At 38.7% G+C, this 19,377-nt stretch overlaps 5 protein-coding genes and 1 non-coding gene across 7 annotated transcripts; 4 read left to right on the forward strand and 2 right to left on the reverse strand.

The window, feature by feature from the left end:
• Window positions 1-10: 10 nt before the first annotated feature.
• LOC109584378 (uncharacterized) lies at window positions 11-6,609 on the reverse strand. Its single transcript, XM_020000100.1, has 8 exons — window positions 6,361-6,609; window positions 5,308-6,125; window positions 3,912-4,295; window positions 2,415-2,602; window positions 2,101-2,199; window positions 1,970-2,051; window positions 1,729-1,903; window positions 11-1,672 (listed from the first exon to the last, which is right to left on the reverse strand). Exons 2-8 carry the CDS (start codon window positions 6,040-6,042, stop codon window positions 222-224), a joined length of 3,114 nt encoding a protein of 1,037 aa, XP_019855659.1. The 5' UTR covers window positions 6,043-6,125; window positions 6,361-6,609; the 3' UTR covers window positions 11-221.
• A 271-nt stretch (window positions 6,610-6,880) lies between these two features.
• On the reverse strand, window positions 6,881-11,503 carry LOC105313797 (calcium uptake protein 3, mitochondrial-like). The gene is made up of 13 exons (XM_011407517.2): window positions 11,153-11,503; window positions 10,974-11,088; window positions 10,895-10,923; window positions 10,774-10,852; window positions 10,635-10,682; window positions 10,493-10,575; window positions 10,405-10,440; window positions 8,149-8,246; window positions 8,067-8,106; window positions 7,806-7,934; window positions 7,534-7,732; window positions 7,223-7,290; window positions 6,881-7,070 (listed from the first exon to the last, which is right to left on the reverse strand). The coding sequence occupies exons 1-13, from the start codon at window positions 11,411-11,413 to the stop codon at window positions 6,996-6,998; spliced, it is 1,260 nt and encodes a 419-aa protein (XP_011405819.2). The 5' UTR covers window positions 11,414-11,503; the 3' UTR covers window positions 6,881-6,995.
• Trnav-aac (transfer RNA valine (anticodon AAC)) lies at window positions 7,382-7,454 on the forward strand. Its single transcript has one exon. It is a non-coding gene; the product is annotated as a tRNA-Val (tRNA).
• A 2-nt stretch (window positions 11,504-11,505) lies between the features above and the next one.
• Window positions 11,506-15,216, forward strand: LOC100639577 (transmembrane protein 165-like). The gene is made up of 6 exons (XM_020000113.1): window positions 11,506-11,758; window positions 13,565-13,854; window positions 13,934-14,075; window positions 14,274-14,447; window positions 14,793-14,898; window positions 14,948-15,216. The coding sequence occupies exons 1-6, from the start codon at window positions 11,600-11,602 to the stop codon at window positions 15,025-15,027; spliced, it is 951 nt and encodes a 316-aa protein (XP_019855672.1). The 5' UTR covers window positions 11,506-11,599; the 3' UTR covers window positions 15,028-15,216.
• A 95-nt stretch (window positions 15,217-15,311) lies between these two features.
• LOC105313800 (trace amine-associated receptor 7a-like) lies at window positions 15,312-16,906 on the forward strand. The gene has a single exon (XM_011407522.2). The coding sequence runs from the start codon at window positions 15,457-15,459 to the stop codon at window positions 16,756-16,758; it is 1,302 nt and encodes a 433-aa protein (XP_011405824.1). The 5' UTR covers window positions 15,312-15,456; the 3' UTR covers window positions 16,759-16,906.
• A 266-nt stretch (window positions 16,907-17,172) lies between these two features.
• On the forward strand, window positions 17,173-18,660 carry LOC105313801 (ultraviolet-sensitive opsin-like). 2 transcript variants are annotated; one of them, XM_011407523.2, is made up of 3 exons: window positions 17,173-17,220; window positions 17,260-17,316; window positions 17,399-18,660. In XM_011407523.2, exon 3 carries the CDS (start codon window positions 17,432-17,434, stop codon window positions 18,470-18,472), a length of 1,041 nt encoding a protein of 346 aa, XP_011405825.1. In that variant the 5' UTR covers window positions 17,173-17,220; window positions 17,260-17,316; window positions 17,399-17,431; the 3' UTR covers window positions 18,473-18,660. The 2 variants fall into 2 exon arrangements, with proteins under 2 accessions (XP_011405825.1, XP_019855682.1); XM_020000123.1 differs by having other exon boundaries at window positions 17,260-18,660.
• The last annotated feature ends 717 nt before the right edge of the window (window positions 18,661-19,377 follow it).

Raw genomic sequence — 19,377 nt, forward strand, 5'->3', positions numbered from 1 at the left:
TCACTGGATATTAGTGAATGGACGGAACACTTAAAATAACATATAAACTCGTCATTACACAATATGAGAAAAATAATAATAATGAATTACTACAGGGTGTAGATAGAAAACAGTTACTATTATTAGTAACGAGTCCATGATGTCACTGGTTACTATAAATAAACTGAGACTCAAGCTAACAAAATATAACGTAAGTAATGTCAGTTGACTTAGTGGCGTGGTTATGATGGGTGTGGCTTCACGACTTTATCAGACGAGCCTCCGTAAGGTTTAGGAGGGGGCGGGGCAGGACGACCGGGCGGGGCCATAGGTCCTTTAGAGGTGGGCGGGGCAGGGGGACCTCCTTTGACACGTTTCTGGCGAGGGGGAGGAACTGGAGGCGGGGCCTTTCCCACCTTATGAGCTAGTAATGGAGAACCTTGAGGACTCTTACGAGGACGAGACATAACATTAGGAGGAGGAACGGGAGAGCCCTGGGAGCCACGAGAGGTGGAGTCTACTGGTAACTGGGCGGAGTCAACTGGTGGGTTGGGCTTATCGCCATTAGTCTTTGGTTGTAGTTTAGGAGAATTAGAGACATTATAGGACCAGCTGGGAGGTTTCTTAGAGCGAGGGGGTCTCCGTACCTCCGGCTCAGGACTGGGGGCCCATTCCCGCGGGTTCCACTGCTCCTCTTCAGTGAACAGCAACCCATCAACTGCCCCGCCCTTTTTCTTACCATTACTTGCCTCATCAGTTTCTAAAACTGACAGTTCAGCGTCCAGTTCATCATCAGTGTCTGGTCTATAGTCCGATATCTTAATAGTAACAACCTCATTAGTAGAGGGTGTGTCAGTGGGCGGGGCTATCACCTCATACATTACGTCAGTCTGTACCTCATCTAAAGTTGCATATGGTGGTTCAGCATTGGCTCCAGTGCCAGCTGCAGTGCTTTCATCAAACTCCTTTAAATTGTTCAATAGATCCTCCATGCTGTTGGTAGACTTTAACAGCTCTTCAGTGGGTGTGGCTACTTTACCAGGCTCCTCCCACTTTACCGGATCCTCACACGTAAATGAAATTATTTCTTCAATTTTCTTTTCGTCTTCTTGTGAAGGTTTTGTATCAGTGGGCGGAGTCTCATCAGACTCATCGACACTAGCTTGCAGTTTAATGATGACGTCCAGTTTGGCAGCCTGTGCTGGGTGGGTGCTTGCAAAAGGAGGTGGGCGTGGTGGAGGGGGGCGCCTCTTGGGCCCTCCCTCCTTACCCACGGCTGCCCCGCCCCTTTTATAATTCATCTGAGGTGAAGGGGCGCTGGTTGGTTCGGGTGATTCAGGGGTGGGTGAAGGTGAAACAGGAGAGGATGTCCCCATTACCCTCGGCAGGTGAAGAGACCGTCCTCTTGAGGACTTTGGTTTGACCTTTACCTCCGGCTTTGACCTCTTCCCTTCTAATGGTTTATGGAGGGGCTCTGGTGAGTGGGTCTGGTCCTGCTCCTCCTCCTCATGTACTGTGAGGTTAGTGTATCCTTTTCCTCCCTTCTTCTTCTTGAAAGGATTCTTCTTATCAGAGGATGAGAGAGAGGAGGTGAAGTCAGGGGTACTGCCCCCAATCCTCTTCAGTTTTGAGAGAATGTTAGCTTGAGAAACATTACCTTCACTTGACTGACGTGAAGGAGGCTTAGCGGACTCTGGAATAAATAAATTAATTAATTAATAATATACCACAACTTTCAAGTAGATGTACCTTGTACAGTGTCTTCTTCTTCTGCTGCTCCTCCTGATTTCTTTCTCTTCAACACTTCTAACAGTTTCACTCCTTCATCTCTGCTCTGTATCTCCTCTACAAAGCTGGCAGGGAATGATCCTGTCTTATCTGCGATACGTCCCTCCCACCATCCATCACCTCCCTTCTCTATGATCTGAGGGAGAGAGAGAGAGAGGAAATCAAGTGATGAACACATTTAGTACACAATGACCATCATTACCTCAATGACATCTCCTTCATCAAAAGCTAAGTTACTATCATCACCTAAAGTGTCATACTCATAGAGTGCAACTGCTACTGGTCTGAATAATATTATTAATATTAGTATAAATATTATGATTAAAGTCTTACCCAGAGACGAAGGTCCAGTCCAGGTCGTATATCTTCATTCTACTTTTATTTCTTTCATCTTTTCTCTGAAGGCGTCTCTCCTCCTCAGTTGGTTCAGAACTAACAGACACAGTCACTGAACTCAATTTAATCAAACAACATGTACTCAACAGCCAACAGACAATGAGACATTTCCTGATACATGTACATGTACTTATGATACATAGAAAGTTTGAGCGGATTCCAATTTATACAAACTTTTAAAGTGGCTCTAATCAGCCCACATTAAATGCGTACATGTACATTGTACATGTAAGTAAACAGGTTATACTAACCGGTTAAACAAGAAGAAAGGCAGAGGACTCTTGGTATTAATGGTAGCAGAGTCTGATAGTTCAGACTGTCCCTGGATGAACTGTATATCAGCTAATGGTAGACCAGTCATCTTGGAGAGGTCCTGTTTAACATCATTAACTGTAGTACTCTCATGAACTGTTAGGCTTAGCTCAGTTCCTTTAGATACCTGCACATCAGTAGGAGGAGGAGGAGGAGGAGAGAGAGAGTGAGAGGGGATTAGGGTGGATTGGATTGATCAGTGTTAGTTATTAATGAATAGTTAATTAACTAGGGAGACACAAAAGGTATCTCCCTATCCAAAAAATGAGAAACAAAACAAAAGAAACAGAAAGGGTATCTATCTTCCAGAGACAGAGGGAGAGCCCATGAGATTATCATAGCAACGGGGCCTGGTTTATATAGTGGAATTATCAGGAAAAGGTATTGTGGGTCTCACAAAGCAACCTCATGAATATCATTATAACCATGGCAACAAGGAAGTGACCAATAAACACATCGAAACAATGAAATGTACATGTACATGTACAGTGTACAAATGTAAGTGTATGAGTCCATTTGTAACAGAAACTCGTCATTCAAAGTATAAGAATCAGCCTCATTCCAACATAAGCATACATGTATACATTATTATAATTAACTGCATGGTTGGTATTATTGTTTGTTGTTAAACTAACAGGAGACCTTGTTTGCTGTCTCCTTTCCAAAAAATACACCCAAAAATGGTTGCCACGACTTAGGCACCTTGCTGCCACTGGGTTATAGCCTCCTGCCTTTAAATACCCAAAAAACTGCACCAATCTATAGTGGGGCGCACCACAAAACAACAGGAAGTGGGATGTGAATATCATTAACATTTCTTTCAAATTAAAAGGAGACAGCACCTCCTGAAAGCAGCAGGTACTTCTCCCTCCAAAAAATTAGACAGACAGAACCACTTATTATTACTAATAAGTGGACCAACTACATAGTACTCGCCTAAGCTTAGAGACAGAGAGCGGGTAGTCTCCTTTATATACACCTGCAACCTGCTCATGGTCTCATGGGTCCACCTGTTGTGGTTTCACAAATATGTACTATGAATATCATTAACTGATACCAGCGTCTTGCTGGTGTACACACATACAGCAATAATGTCTTGTACCCATTCCCCATTAGCCATTAATCAGTAATCAATGATAGGAGGCATTTTAAATGACTCCTTCCAAAAAGTGTCTGTCATTCATTCTGTTACGAATTTTTAACCAAACAGCTATTGGGGCGAGGACCCATAGTTACCCTCCACAAAGGCTCAGTCTCTCTCTTATATAGTGCAATAACATGATGAGGGTATAATGGGGCGGAACAACCACAGAACTATGAATATTGTTAATGACAGGAAGTCCATATACTGCTGAGCTAATAAACACTTGATTAACACAATCTTAACACTGATACCAATAGACAATACACACATTCTTAACACATTATTAACTCACTGGTTGCTGTGTTTTCTGATCCACAGCTTCAGTAGTACACACTATACAATATATTTCAGTCCCTTTCTTAACGGGCTCTTGAGTGACGACTGGTACACTGGCCGCTGGTACACTGGTTGCTGGTACACTGGCCGCAGGTGCAGCGGTAGGAGGGAGGGGGGAGGAAGAGAGAGGAGGTACAGGAGAAACTTTCTTCCCATCAGACTCAACCTCGTCTTTATTGTTGTTACATTTCTTCTCACACTGTTCCACCATCACCTTGGCTGCATTCAGCAGTGCTGGGGTCTGTGTCCCTATGCTCCGTAATGAGGTAATGTCATTAGCTTTGGAACGACAGCCGTAAGCTAAAACATTATCTAACAGGGCAGAACAGAATGAATAGACCTAGAGAAATGAATAAATAAATTAATTAAATAATTGTGATAATTAAATATTAGTCAGGGTACATGTTACTGTGAATTACATCCCATAGTATGGACACATCTTACACAAACCATAATATCAATAGTAACCCACAAATTATTATATCAGAAACCACTAGAACCACATGTTCCATTCCATTCTCATATAATCCATTCAGTACATGTACATGTTATCTTATTACAGCTACTCCAATTAAAGCCCATAGTACAGTGGGTTGAATTCCATTGAGAATACACAATGATAACAAAAACAACAAACTATAATCTCTCCCTCCCTCTCTCTCTCTTCCAAAGGAATAGGTACTCATTCTCTAACAATAAACAGTAGCAGCTGTTTAGCATAAACTGGTAGAAAGTTATTAGTCTTCATAATCAATATTATTAATAGGAGACACAAACAGGTTGAAAACAACAAAAGAGCTTATGAAACATGAACCTGTCTACATGTACTGTACCTGCCACGGTTGAAATAATAATAATAATTGATTAATTAAACTGTACAGAAATAGATTAATGAAGTCTCATATTGGCAATAATGGCTGGTATAATGATCTAATTAATGAAATTATATATTTATTTGATACCAAACAAAGAACATTTAAGACTCAATAAGATGCTACTTCAATACATTAACACTTTCAGTAGATAACCCAACAAAGCACTGTTTAATGAAACAATAATAATAATAACAATAATAATATATTAATAATAATGATACTGTAACATGGCCAGCGGTGCATGATACAGCTGTGTTTACAATACATCAAAGAGACAAGGCCAATTAGACATTTTTGTAAAATATCATTAGTATATCAACAAATACACACACACACACATACACTGTACACTTACATGTACAAGTATTTTTAAATTATTGTCACAGCTGGAATGCATGAGGCTATGTATCAGTAGTAACTAAAAAATGTTTGTGTCACAAAACAGAATATTTCAATTGACCACTCCCACTCAATTACCTGAGCCCTCATTGGATACTTGCTATCAAACAGACTGTCCACGATATCCAGTAGGAGGCAGACCTTATCAGTAATGAGTATCATTGGTTCCAGTAGCTGCTCTCTTGAAGGAACTTTCTTATCCGAATGAGACGTCAAATCCTCTGCTCCACTCATCAGTCCCTTCACAGCAGCCGTTAACAACTCAGTAATATCCTTCACTTCAGGAGGTGCTCGCTGCGGCTCCATTTTTAATAAAAGAGAGTCCCTCTTTCCCTGGAGGTCCCACGTGAGTCTCTGTTCTTTATCGCTGACGGTTGGTTCCTCAGGACTAGCTTTACGAGTCTCTCTCCGCTGGTCTGAAGATGGTTTTACAATGGAGTCCATCACCTCTTCCAGTTCACCCTCTGGGCTTGATCGTCTGAGGACTGATATGTCCCTCGCCAGGTGCCACTTCTCAAGTACGTCAAGTCTTGACTCCACGTCTTTACGGCAGGCGGATAACTCACTGATGGCCCGTGAGTCCACACCTCGTGGGTTCTTGGCTATAACTTGAGCTGATTTGATGAAAGAGGCAAGAGAGGCTGTCGTTTGGGATGATATTGGATCAGGGACATCTTGTAGCAATCGTTTGACACCTTGTACCACTCGTGTCGTTAACTTAACGAGTTCTTCAGGTCGGCCCGAGGCCCCAATGAGTCCACCAAGATCATCTTTAATATCACAAAAAAGAGCAGATCTCTCCTTTGGCTCCATTGGGTTACTAACAGCAGCTGCTACTGGCGAGTCCACAGGTGGCAAAGTGTAATTGGTAAGAGTTATGTACTGGACTGGAGTGACTGTGGGTAGGAAGTTAGAGTATCAAGAATATCATTTTTTTAATATTTTTTACACATAATGTTCGTAAGTCTTTGTCAAACTCAGACAATCCCTGTCTTTATTAAATGTTGTTCTATTGCACTTTAATAAACAAACAACCTCAAAGAGAAACACCTTTTAACTCAACAACCCATCACTAAAAGTAATAACCTGACCCTCTCCCTCGCTCTCTCTTTCACTGATACACACACTCACCTCTTGATTCAGTGTAGAGAAGAACAGAACACAGTTAGAGGCGGTGGGATGAGATATAGCGGGTCCAGGACATACAGCTATAGACGATCAATGAGAGGAAGAGGATCAGTAACTGGAGGCTATCAGTCTCTTTCCTTCTCAGCTGCTACTGGCTCGGGCCAGGGGATCAAGAAAAGAATAATAACAAGAGAACAAGACCAGCCAGTGAGGAAGGAAGACCATACAACACATAGACTAGAGGAGGAGGAGCTAATGAATATTAATCATAACATTGGAATGGGTCAACTCCTGTAATTAACAGTCATTAGTAGTAATAATTATCTCCTCCACATCGATTCACTGGATTGGTAAGGTTACTATATCAATATATAGGAACAATCAGGTCTCCTTGTCTTCCGTTGAAGCAGTTTTCAGTGCCAGTGAATAGAAACTGCTAATATAACGCAGTCCCTTATCCATGGACACCATCTTAAACCACGTGGGTGCACGTGGTATACCGCATTAAATCTATTCCCGATAATTAGAAAGAGAAATCAAAATTGAGTTAAAATTGCTAAGAAAAATAAAATCTATTGTATACTACGACACTATTAATAATATATTTGATATAATCGTTGATACTGAATGAATCAGTATCACTGATTTCTCATCTCAAGTTTGACACATGTTTTGAATTCCGACCACATTCCTTCATGTTTAGTTTGTTTCATCTATAAAGGATAATAAAATTATTCTAATTAATGACCACTGAATTTATAGGATGGAGACCAATTATATATAACTATTATTATTTGTTTGCAAGCAGTAAATTGATGTAAAGTAATTGGAATTTAAAGAATGATTGGAATGCTTTCAACTATACCTTCATTCCCCTAACTTGCCAATTCTTCATCACCGATAAGAATTCCTTATAACTTAACTTCCCATCACCTGCAGCAACAAACAATTCAACAATCATCAATATTGCTGTTATTATTATTATGAATATTCTCAATAAAATACCCCCACTACCATCAGACAGGATTCCGTGGTGTAGCGGTTATCACGTGAGTCTAACACACTCAAGGTCCCCGGTTCGATCCCGGGCGGAATCACTTTTTGTTTTTTGGTAACTGACGTCATCTTTTTTTTTGTCAAATTGTCACAACAAATTTTGATATTTTTAGCACTTACCATCCACATCAAATATCTTAAAGACAGTATGAATAACGGCCTCATCCAGTGACTTCCCAATGGAGACACGAGCTGCTCGCCCAAACTCCTCCTCCGAGAGAGACTTACCAGCAATGTTGTACATCGTCATGGCAACAGCGAAATCATCAAGAGCATTCAGTAACTGACAGAAATCATCATACTGACTGAATGAAATACCCTGCAATGAATAATAATAATAAATACTCCATGATAAAATGAAATGTCCACAATGATGACAAGGTATCTTTTACTTGAGAAGAAGCAGTGTCATTCTTCAATCTTTCAAACACCTCCTGAAGGTCATAGCTCGTGTGTCTCAATAGTATCATTGCAAATTCCTCAGGAGTTATGGTCGGGCCTCCTAGTGAATATTTCTGGAAGTAATGACAGGGATTAAGGAATGATACAGAGTCAATGTCCCTAGACTGTACCAGCTAGGGTACCAGCCACACAGACTATAATATCAGAATAATTAATAATTATGAATATTGTAAAGAATAATGAAAGGATATCTCCATCTGTCTCACTTCAGTTTGTAAATTATCAATAAACCTGTATTAACAATAATTAATTTATTAATAATTATTAACTGACATGAAAAGATCATCAGATGCTAATTTCTTTCTTCCATCTCTTCCAAACATGTGAACAATCAAGCTACTAGTGGACACTGAACTGGATCTCTGGATAGCCTAACAATACAATAATAATAACAAGTAACAATCTACATAAGTACATGTATATGCATCAGAAAATATGATAAAAGTGAAAAATTCTCTACTTTTCATTTTTGGTGAAATTTGACAAAAATCTCTGTACTATAGTACAGGGACTTTTGTCCAATTTTAGAGCAACTTTAAAAAATCATAAAAAATAAAACTTGCTCGGAATCAGCTCAACTTCCCTACACTGCATAAGTACATGTATATGCATCAGAAAATGTAATAAAATTGAGGAATTTTCTACTTGTCAATTTTGGTGAAATTTGGCAAAAATCCCTGTACTATAGTACAGGGACTTTTGTCCGATTTTGGAGCAACTTTAAAAAATCATAAAAAATCTAAACTTGATCGGAATCAGCTCAAAATTTCTACACAACATAAGTACATGTATATGCATCAGAAAATGTAATAAAATTGAGGAATTTTCTACTTGACAATTTTGGTGAAATTTGGCCAAAATCCCTGTACTATAGTACAGGAACTTTTGTCCGATTTTGGAGCAACTTTAAAAAATCATAAAAAATCTAAACTTGATCGGAATCAGCTCAAACTTTCTACACAACATAAGTACATGTATATGCATCAGAAAATGTAATAAAATTGAGGAATTTTCTACTTGACAATTTTGGTGAAATTTGGCCAAAATCCCTGTACTATAGTACAGGGACTTTTGTCCGATTTTGGAGCAACTTTAAAAAATCATAAAAAATCTAAACTTGATCGGAATCAGCTCAAACTTTCTGCACAACATAAGTACATGTATATGCATCAGAAAATGTAATAAAATTGAGGAATTTTCGACTTGTCAATTTTGGTGAAATTTGGCAAAAATCCCTGTACTATAGTACAGGGACTTTTGTCCGATTTTGGAGCAACTTTAAAAAATCATAAAAAATCTAAACTTGATCGGAATCAGCTCAAACTTTCTACACAACATAAGTACATGTATATGCATCAGAAAATATAATAAAATTGATGAATTTTCGACTTGTCAATTTTGGTGAAATTTGGCCAAAATCCCTGTACTATAGTACAGGGACTTTTGTCTGATTTTGGAGCAACTTTAAAAAATCATAAAAAATCTAAACTTGATCGGAATCAGCTCAAACTTTCTGCACAACATAAGTACATGTATATGTATCAGAAAATGTAATAAAATTGAGGAATTTTCGACTTGTCAATTTTGGTGAAATTTGGCCAAAATCCCTGTACTATACAGACATGGGCTCAAGCACTAGGTAATGTGCTTAAACACAAACACAAGCACTTAAATGTGTTAGAAGTACCAGCACAAGCACAATCTCTAGCTTTAACATTAGTCCTTAAGTACAAGAACAAGCATTCTCCAGAGTGCTTAATTACATTAATAAGCACTAGATATTCAATAAGTATAAAAATAAAGTAAAATTACAATTATAGTTAATTTACTATTGCATCTAATAAACACTAACTCTGTGAATTGTTCATAATAAATTGAAACAGCAGAGAGCTTTGGAGTGACCACTAATGGTGATGCCATTACCATTCTTCAAGCTTACACACGATCACACAATGTGCTACTAAACTTGTATACTACATCTAAATGTACATGTAGTGGTACATGTACCACTACATGTACATGTACATATACATGTATTGGTACCATGTACATCTACATGTACATGGTACCAATACATGTACATCTACATGTACATGTAGATGTATTGGTACCATGTACATGTACATGTATTGGTACCATGTCGATGTAGATGTACCATGTACACTATTCGTGTGTAGTTTTTGCTGTGCTTAAAAGCACTTTTGTAAATTTGTAAAAGTAATTAAGTACAAGTACAAAGCACATAGATTATATTGAAAAGGTACTTGCAAGCAGCACTAAGTACTTAGAAAGCTGTGCTTATTTGTGCTTAAGTACAAGCACCAAGTGCTTGACCCCATGCCTGGTACTATAGTACACGGACTTTTGTACGATTTTGGAGCAACTTTAAAAAATCATAAAAAATCCAAATTTTATCGGAATCAGCTCAAACTTTCTACACAACATAAGTACTTGTATATGCATCAGAAAAAGTAATAAAATAGAGAATTCTCTACTTTTCATTAAAAAGTGTAAATATCAGTTAATTACTTTATTCTCACTTCTCCTGGTAATGCTCTTCTGCATCTAATTATAAAATAAAATAAAATCAAATATTAATTATTAATAATACACTCACTCTCTCAAATTCCTCCAGGTCAATGGTGCCACTCCCATCAACATCAATCATCTTAAATATCAACTCAAACTGTCTCCTCGGCTCTGATATGATGATGAAGATACACTAACATTATCAACATGATTATAACACTAGAACTAACTAATTAAAGAATTAATGAGAAATAGATAGTCAGGATATGTCAGAACACCTTCAGTATATTATAAAGGAGAGAGAGAGAGAGAGAGAGAGAGAGAGAGAGAGAGAGATGAAAGGTGATAAGGTTACAGTGTGGATGGTACCATTGTTCCAAAGGTCTCTGAAGGTACGAGATGATCCTCTTGATAATGAAGGAACTGACTTTAGAGCTTTTGACAATATCTACCAAACAATTGAAATTAAATAATTAATTAAATGTCTTACTCTATCGTCCATAACTTGAAAACCATGAGCTAGAGAAAAAGAGAGTTTTTAAAAGAATCAATTAAAGTTCTTTGCTCACATCTTGGCTCATCCTGAGTGATGCTCTCTAGGAAGTCCCTTGGTGTCATGAACATGTCTCCCTCGTACATCACTGAAGCAAAGTCCTTGTACCTCTTAACAGTCCGAGGAACTGACTACAAGCAGAAAACATTTAATAATAATTATTAATTATAGTCTACATGGACATGCATTGCTTACCACTTTCACTTCTCCTTTCTCTTCTTTTCCCTCGTCTGCTGTCGCCTGAGGCAGTAGGGAGGTCCTCTGATCACGTGATCTCAAGTACAGGTAGCCCCCACCACCAAACACCAGTGCCATAAGAGGCCCCACCCACTTCCCATCCTGAGGATGATAGGACAGTGAATAACGCGAGGTACTACCAGGTGACCCGCTGGCCCTTCTCCTCAATAAAAGAGAAATGGAGTGGAATAATCTCCTTCCTGTTTTATAGTAAGACATGTCCGCTATCAGTAGGTTTTCAATCCTTTTACTGGGCAGCCATCTTATTAGCTGGAGCCATCTTGAGCACGCAAAATCAAACAAAATGTCTTCAGATTACGGAAAGTATCACAAGAAAATTAGCCTTGTTCATGCACGGAGTAATGTAATACCAAGATTAGTAGATTACAGAAGAATCCAAACAAAATGACTGCCACTTACAAGTTGATAATGTTGAGTCTTGTTGTTGTGTTGATGGGTCCTGGTGCTATTGGAGGGGGAGAGGCGGAGCTGGAGCAAGCAGTACAAGAGTTTGAGGGAAAACAAAAAGAGAATACTGGCCAACTGCTTGAGCAAAAACAACAGGTGAATATTAATAGTAAATTATAGTTGAATTCATGTTAATTTCTTGTACTATTTTAAACGATATCAAAATGTAATTGGTCATGAATATTATTTAAGTTCTTAACGAGTCGAATTTTAACATTTAACTTTAATTAGTTGTTAATTGTTATCATTGGCTGTCATTAAAATGATAAACCACCAAACACTAACAATCCAAACCCTTTAACTGACCAACAGTATAAGAGAGAGACTGCCATTGTAACACAGGACAGGTAAAGAGAAGGAGAGCTGTCTCTTTAGAGATGGCTACTGCTATACCACTATTGTTATTTGTCCTTATTAATGGAGGTCTATCCTTTCAAAGCAGTTACAGTGGCATCAGTACTCATTCCAGAGTGACCCTCACTAAACTATCAAAGTCCATTACTGAAGGATTCTATTTTGACGCTGTCTCCAAAGAAGGACTCAAGTTCTCTACTCGCCATAATGAGGAACTTAGTGTAACCACGGCAACTGGACGAGCCCTAATTCGTGTGAGTCCGACTTTTAAAGTTGAAAGAATTGAAGAGGATGGAACCAAAGGTTTCATTGAAATTGGTTTAGCTCAGATAGCTGGACACTACTTTGTGAGAGAGAAGGACAGGGAGAAAGAGACAGACTATTACATTACATCAGCGGACGCCCTGTTGCTAAGCAACAGCATCCTCTCTCAGGTTACCATGGAAACACTGGATGTTAAAACCCTTGATTCATTGCTTGAAGGTGTCGATAAAACCGACCAATCACATCACAGCGAGGGGGCCAGTCGTGCAATATCATCATTATTATCAGACCAGAGTTACCCCCTCCTGGTAGACATGGTTCATTACATTGGTGAGAGGTTGGGACTCACTGGGGACAAGTACCCATCACTCCTGAGACTGTATCTAGTGGTCATGAACCTGGAGAGAGCAGCTGGTAAAGGAGCTAAACCACCTGAGCCTAAGACCAGTCTCTCCCGCTATTACGAGTCCTATATCCTCAGGGGGATATCCCTACCCTCCAGCCTGGAGTGCCTGAGGACCTGTCCTAACCCTTGTACTGATAACAGCTGTCTTGGTATGTGTGGTCCTGGCTGTACCTGCTGGAAGTTTGCTTGTGGTGACTGCTGCTATCACTATGGTTGCTTTAAGCATGACCTGGCCTGCAGGAACTGTGGCCTAAGGCATGTCAAGTGTATCCTAGGAGCACTGAAGGTGTATGCTGGTTGCAGGTCAAAGACTGTCCCTGAACTAAGTGATGCTTGTTAGACTGGGTTTAGAAGTTACGGCTTTTACAGCAAAATTTATAATCTTCAGTAATAATTATTATAACTATCAGTATTTGTTATTATCAAGTTTTGTAGCTAGCTTTTTCTAATCCTTTGATATTATCAAGAGTAAATAATACCGGCCTGGCCCTATTGAAGCCTACTGCAAGTGTGTGGATTTCTAGGAAGTCACGTTCTGCATACTTCAGTAGTTTTCAATCAATGTTTATACAGATGTGTTGTTATAACAACATTATCATTGATAATATACAGAAGTATCCTGAACGTGACTTCCTAGAAATCCACACACTTGCAGCAGCTGAGATGGGGCCGTTGGATACTCTCTGTAGTTATTATTTACTCTTGATATTATTAATTAATGTAATTATTTATAGTACACTAACTGTCCAGGCTTGTTGTGGCATTTCATAGGAACTTTGTTTGATTGGCTTCCATTAATTAATTAACCCTTTATTGTAATGACATCATCATGACATCATTATCCTCTACATAATGTACATTATTATTATTCTATTTAGAGCCCAGATAAGAACCCCCCAATATTAGAAGATGATTCCATTAAATCTCTTGATGATGAACCCGGAGACAGTGTTGCTGTCACTGGGTTTAAGTTTGGATTCTTCCATGCTTTCTTAGCGTCGATCTCAGTCATCATAGTCTCTGAGATTGGAGACAAGACCTTCTTTATAGCGGCCATATTGGCCATGACCAGCTCAAGACTGCTAGTGTTCACTGGTGCTTTATCAGCTCTGGCCTTCATGACCTTCCTCTCGGTTTGTTTAGGATATGCCACCGTCATCATACCAAGGTACCCTAATGGTGACTATCATACCTCTAATAGCAAGTGCTAAAATTAGTGCACTTTATTCATTATCATTACATTGCAGGTGGGTCACATTTTACATATGTACGCTCCTACTGGTCATATTTGGATTGAAGATGCTCTATGAAGGTTGGCACATGAAACCTGACGAGGGACTGGAGGAGTTTGAGGAAGTATCAGCGGAACTGAAGAGGAAAGAGGAACCAGTAAAGGGAGGGGCTGGGTACATGTACAGAACCAGAAATAGCAGAATGTAGTACCTGGCATTTTAGCAACTTTGAAAATTTGTTTTAAAAAATCTAATTTTGATTGGAATCAGCTCAAACTTTCTACGTAACATAAGTGCATGTATATGCATCAGAAAATGTAATAAAAATGGAGAATTCATCATCCTTTTCTTACAGGCTGCTACAGATCCAGAACAAGGAGTCTCCATAACAACCAAACCTCCATTCTACAGGAGACTCTACTTCTTGTCTTGTCTTCCTTCTATCATTCTAAAGTCTTTTGTGTTGACATTTCTAGCTGAGTGGGGAGACAGATCACAACTGACCACCATTGTACTATCAGCAAGAGAGGTACAACTACTCTAGTATTGTCATGTGTGGCACTTTGTTTTGTGCTTTAGTTTTCATAATAATGCAGTCAGTTTAGTGTCTGTTTTTAACTTGAAGCAATTGTTGCATGTACACCTACTGTTATTGTATATACAAGTACATTTACATGTACTTTATAGAAATTTTGTGTTTGTGTTTTTGATCTTCTTTGCTGATTAAATGATTTCAGTGTTTACGTATGATTGAGTAACTGATTGTGTTTATACTTCATGGCTGTGATGTAAATTGTTTAATTAATGTGTACTTCACTGACAACAGAGACAACACAATCTTATATTATTAATCACAACTTCCTCTTTCATTCAGGATCCTTTTGGTGTCATCATTGGAGGGACCTTGGGTCACGCTCTTTGCACAGCCCTAGCTGTTTTAGGTGGTAAGATAATAGCACAGAGAATATCAGTTAGAACAGGTACGTCCCTTCTTTTTTAAGCATCGTCATTATTTTGTTCTAAATTTAGTAACATTAATTGGAGGCGTGGTCTTCCTATTATTTGCAGTCACTGCATTTTTACATAACCCGGAATCTGAAGTCTCATAGGGATTTTTCAAATTATTTGAGTTGATGTGAAATTACTTGATTTTATTATTAATTTTATAAACACCACAACCTCTTACTCCTTCTCTACTAGCACTCTCCCTCATTACTTGACGTTGCCATCCTTCAATGACTTACTTTGTTCATTATTATATTGATGATAATTCACACTTCTTTCAGACTTACATATAATGTACTTTATTATTAATGAATTATTCTGCAGCAGATACAGAGCAGTAAATCTTTGCATTTTTGGACTATCTGGTATTTGTCATGCAGCAGTTATTCTTTTTCAGTATAACCTTTAGTCTTTACTGTCTAAAGCACTGCACTACTACTCCAGGATGTGAGTTCACTCTATCGCATACTTCAAACCATAAGGAGTGGCATAATTATTATCTTTAATTTGGTTTACTAAAAACACACTGCAACATGGACTCTCTTGATGACGATCAGGTCTTGTCTGCGAATGAAAACTTTACCATCAGTCCCTCCATTAGCGGCCCAGCTATTGCTTTCTTTCTCTCGCTGGAAATGGGTATCTCCCTGGCTATAAACTCCACCATTCTTGGCATCATATTCTTACATCCAAAGCCCCGCTCCCTTATCAAGGCTCCTTCCAATATATACCTGACCAGTATGCTACTCGTCAACCTCCTGGCTACTCTGACCGTTATGCCGATGATCATCATAGCCTCGGCAAGCGGTGAATGGATATTCGGAGGTACTCTGGAGGAAAAGGTATCTTCTTGTAGGTTTGCTGGCTACATGTACTGGTATGTTATATTTCTATTGATTGTCACTCTCGCTATAATCTCAGTCGATCGTTGGATGTTTATTGTCAAAAGTACCCTTTACAAGAAGATGATGACTACCCCTGTTGCAATAGGAGTCGTTATTACTGCCTGGTTGCTGACTGCTGTCTTGAACACAACTCCTCTCTATGGGTTTGGGATGTTCGCCTATTCCTCTAGCCCAGGGTCTTGTTTCCCAGTCTGGAAAGATCAAAAAGCTTATTTAGCGTTTTTCGTTCTCGTGTTCCTGATCTTGATATCAATCATTGCTGCTAGCTCCATTTGGACGTTTTGCTTTTCCAGACGCTTCATTAGACGAATGAGTTTAAGAAACATTGACGCCAGTGGAGAGGCGGCCAGCGTATATACATTTAGATGGAGGAAGCTGATTGGTATATTTGGAACACTCTCTATAGTTTATGTTGTATGCTTCACACCATCACTGCTCTATCTACTGATAAGACTTGCTACTCCTATTCCATTACAAATACTACCAGCAATCCTCATCTTCTTTCTCCTCATTACTATTCTTAATCCACTGGTTCAAATCTTCTTCAGGCGAGACATTAAGAATGTAATATTGGATTTCCTGGCCAAGACACCTTGTTATACCAAAGAAGAGGTGGACTATGAGCACAGGTCAAGAACACGCTCCAACTTTGAGCTACAGCATGCTCTCTCCTTAACTGCAATGGGTAAAGATGTTGCTAATGGAGGGAGTGCTCTTGATGTCAGTCCTGATGAAGGACATAGCAGTGACCCCAAAAGCTCAGGGAAGGTGGTTGTGAAATTTGAAGATAGTGAGTCAGTTCCTGTACAAGCCAATGGTGCTACTAGTGTTGGTGGTGATGCTACCAATGATAGTGCTAGCAGTGAATCAGTGAGTAATGGTGTCTCTAAGACTAATGGTGGGGATATTCTTGGTAGTACTGCTGTTTGATTGCTGTGTGTCCCAATGTCTCTTCCTTTACTGTTATTGTTAAACAGAAGCCATACTAATGTATCTCTCTTCCCCTCTATCTCTCACTATTCACTTTCTTCTTCCTCCTCTATCTCTCTCATTGTGTGTCTTCTTCATCCAGCTTATACCTCCTTACATTTTTATATTATTTACTGTAATCATTTGGTTATCCTTTATAATAAATTAAAGAATTCAATTGTTGTCATTACCAGTTGCTTTTCCTGCTGTCTTAATGGTGCAAAATGTTTAATTTGATTATTAGTGTTACTGTGCAGCATATTGCTTTATTGCTCAATACAATGAATTAATTAATAATCACTTCTAAAGCCACACCTATCTCATTAGATACCACGTGATTTCCGTATACTTAAAAGTCAGTATTTTTTATAATTTACGGAAACCACGTGGTATTTACTTAAGTTCTCATATTGATCCTTTCAGGTAATCCGTCATGTGTGGCATATAATGTACACTGTATAGGTATACAGGAGTGATGGTATCTGTAATATCCAATGGATTGCTCTGATACCATATAAGGTAATGTGAAACTGTATCAATTATTAATTATTAATGAGGCACACCCACCCACTGCACTGTGTGTGTGTGTATATATATATAGTTAAGTTGTTGCTCATGCACTTAGCTGTAAGATATGGATTATGAAGATGATGAAACGTTGTTCATTTTGGAAGAGAATTACAACTTTACACTGAACCCTCTCATCAATGGTCCTGCACTAGCCAGTATTGTGGGCCTGGAGCTGTTTGCTGGCTTCATCACTAATTCCTTATTGCTTGCACTAACTGTCTTTCAGTGGAAGAACTGGAAACTGCCTTCAACAGTATTCCTTACTAACCTGTTGCTCTGTAACCTACTGCTGGTACTACTAGTGATGCCATTCACCATTATTACAGGAGCTACTGGTGAGTGGGTTTTTGGGAGGAATCCTGTAGAAAAGAGAACAGTCTGTAGGATAATTGCATTCATCTTCTGGTATGGTATTACTGTGTTCACATTTGGACTAGTCATATTGTCATTTGATCGGTTCTTTTATGTTGTAAAAGCAGTTGCTTACAAGAACAGAATGACCATTAAGAAAGCTGTCACCATTGTGATAGCCACATGGGTTGCAGGAGGTGCATTGAATATAACTCCATTCTTTGGTATGGGGAAATATTCATTCATTGCTTGCTGTGGAGTTTGTGTTCCAAGATGGGCTGGAGAACCGGAGTATATTGTGTATATACTAATAATATATGTCACTTGTATTCTGAGCATTGTTGTTACCTCAATTTGGACCTGTATCTTCACAAGAAGGTTTCTTGGGAAAGATGAGCGACGGACCCGATTTGTATCTCAAAACACTAGAAGTCATCTTTATGCAACTAAAAATCAAAGGCTTCTCGGGTTATTTGGAATGACAGTTCTTGTACATCTCCTGTGCTATCTTCCTGGGATATCTTCATCATTCCTTGAGCTGTTCATTCCAGTACCAGTACAACTGTACACTACAATGTATGTTGCATTCTTAATGGCTGCTACACTTGGACCATTAGTCCAGTCTTTCTTCAGGAGGGACATCAGGGAGACATTGAGCCAGTTATGTGGTGAAAAATTTAAAGTGTTTGCAGTCAATAGATCATTCATTAGTAGCAGTAGCATTAAAGTAAACACTAACTCAACTTGCCTTTGAGTCTGGCCATATTGTTTTATTTCCATGCTATTTGTTTTTCAAAAAACAGTTAATGTATCAATTACTTACTATTGTTTTCATTTATTGTATTCAATTTCACATTGTTATGTACACACAGTTTTACTGTATAAGGACTTGTTTGTATTTATAGTTGCATTAAGAAACAAAACTTTGGTGCTGACAGTTAATAATTGAAGAGCAACAATAGCAAACAATATTTCAATTAACAGTCATGATAAGTAGCTTTATACTCCTCCACAATTTGTCATCCCATTGACTAAACATGATACAGATCATTAAAAACATGCACAATATACAGGACAACTATTGTGCTCATGACTATAATAGCATGAAATATGTAAGCATAAATGGATATCTATGTAACTATATTGATGAAGTTGATGTGATTCTAGTGTTAGTGTCACAAATGTAGCTTCCTGATGAATTGGGTGTCATAGCTCTTGATCTCTTTTTACGTATTTTTAACAGTCCAATTCTAACGCACCAGCTGTATATTATATTCCTTACTTCATACCTGAAGTAGACCTGAGCCAGTGGAATGAGGATTGTAGCCATAAACATTAGGACACAAGTAGCTGCATAAAGTTGATGGGGTAGGACAAGGAAAGGTCCAATCAGAGCAACTGCTGAGAAAAGAAAATAACAAACAATATGAGCAATAATGAGTGCTCCAAACAGCCCAATGAGTTTCCTTCTCTGAGTGATGTAAACACTGTCTCTGCAGTTCTTCCTAGTGTTCCTGTCCTTGAGATACTTCTTTGTATAACAGAAGGTCCAAGTTGAGGTTATTACAATGCTACCGATAAAAGTGAGTGTCATTAATAACATGTATATAGCAAGGCCTGGTTCTTTGTCAAAGGTAGGTATGCAGAAACCAAAACTGC

This window comes from Amphimedon queenslandica, unplaced genomic scaffold, assembly GCF_000090795.2.
Source record: "Amphimedon queenslandica unplaced genomic scaffold, v1.1 AMPQUscaffold_13214, whole genome shotgun sequence".
NCBI classification, from domain to species: Eukaryota; Metazoa; Porifera; class Demospongiae; order Haplosclerida; family Niphatidae; genus Amphimedon; species Amphimedon queenslandica.

What these genes read in the sequence shown, in the direction of transcription:
- LOC109584378 (XM_020000100.1), bottom strand. Translation starts at nt 6,042, where the DNA reads ATGGAGCCAAAGGAGAGATCTGCTCTTTTTTGTGATATTAAAGATGAT. An exon ending in CCTTTCTTCTTGTTTAACCG is followed by an intron (nt 2,200 to 2,414) that starts GTTAGTATAACC and finishes TGTGTCTGTTAG; the next exon opens with TTCTGAACCAACTGAGGAGG. An exon ending in GACTGGACCTTCGTCTCTGG is followed by an intron (nt 2,052 to 2,100) that starts GTAAGACTTTAA and finishes AATATTATTCAG; the next exon opens with ACCAGTAGCAGTTGCACTCT.
- LOC105313797 (XM_011407517.2), bottom strand. Translation starts at nt 11,413, where the DNA reads ATGTCTTACTATAAAACAGGAAGGAGATTATTCCACTCCATTTCTCTT. An exon ending in TTCAAGTTATGGACGATAGA is followed by an intron (nt 10,853 to 10,894) that starts GTAAGACATTTA and finishes ATTGTTTGGTAG; the next exon opens with ATATTGTCAAAAGCTCTAAA. An exon ending in CAGAGACCTTTGGAACAATG is followed by an intron (nt 10,683 to 10,773) that starts GTACCATCCACA and finishes AATATACTGAAG; the next exon opens with GTGTTCTGACATATCCTGAC.
- LOC100639577 (XM_020000113.1), top strand. Translation starts at nt 11,600, where the DNA reads ATGACTGCCACTTACAAGTTGATAATGTTGAGTCTTGTTGTTGTGTTG. An exon ending in TGAAGAGGAAAGAGGAACCA is followed by an intron (nt 14,076 to 14,273) that starts GTAAAGGGAGGG and finishes CTTTTCTTACAG; the next exon opens with GCTGCTACAGATCCAGAACA. An exon ending in TTGTACTATCAGCAAGAGAG is followed by an intron (nt 14,448 to 14,792) that starts GTACAACTACTC and finishes TCTTTCATTCAG; the next exon opens with GATCCTTTTGGTGTCATCAT.
- LOC105313800 (XM_011407522.2), top strand. Translation starts at nt 15,457, where the DNA reads ATGGACTCTCTTGATGACGATCAGGTCTTGTCTGCGAATGAAAACTTT.
- LOC105313801 (XM_020000123.1), top strand. Translation starts at nt 17,432, where the DNA reads ATGGATTATGAAGATGATGAAACGTTGTTCATTTTGGAAGAGAATTAC.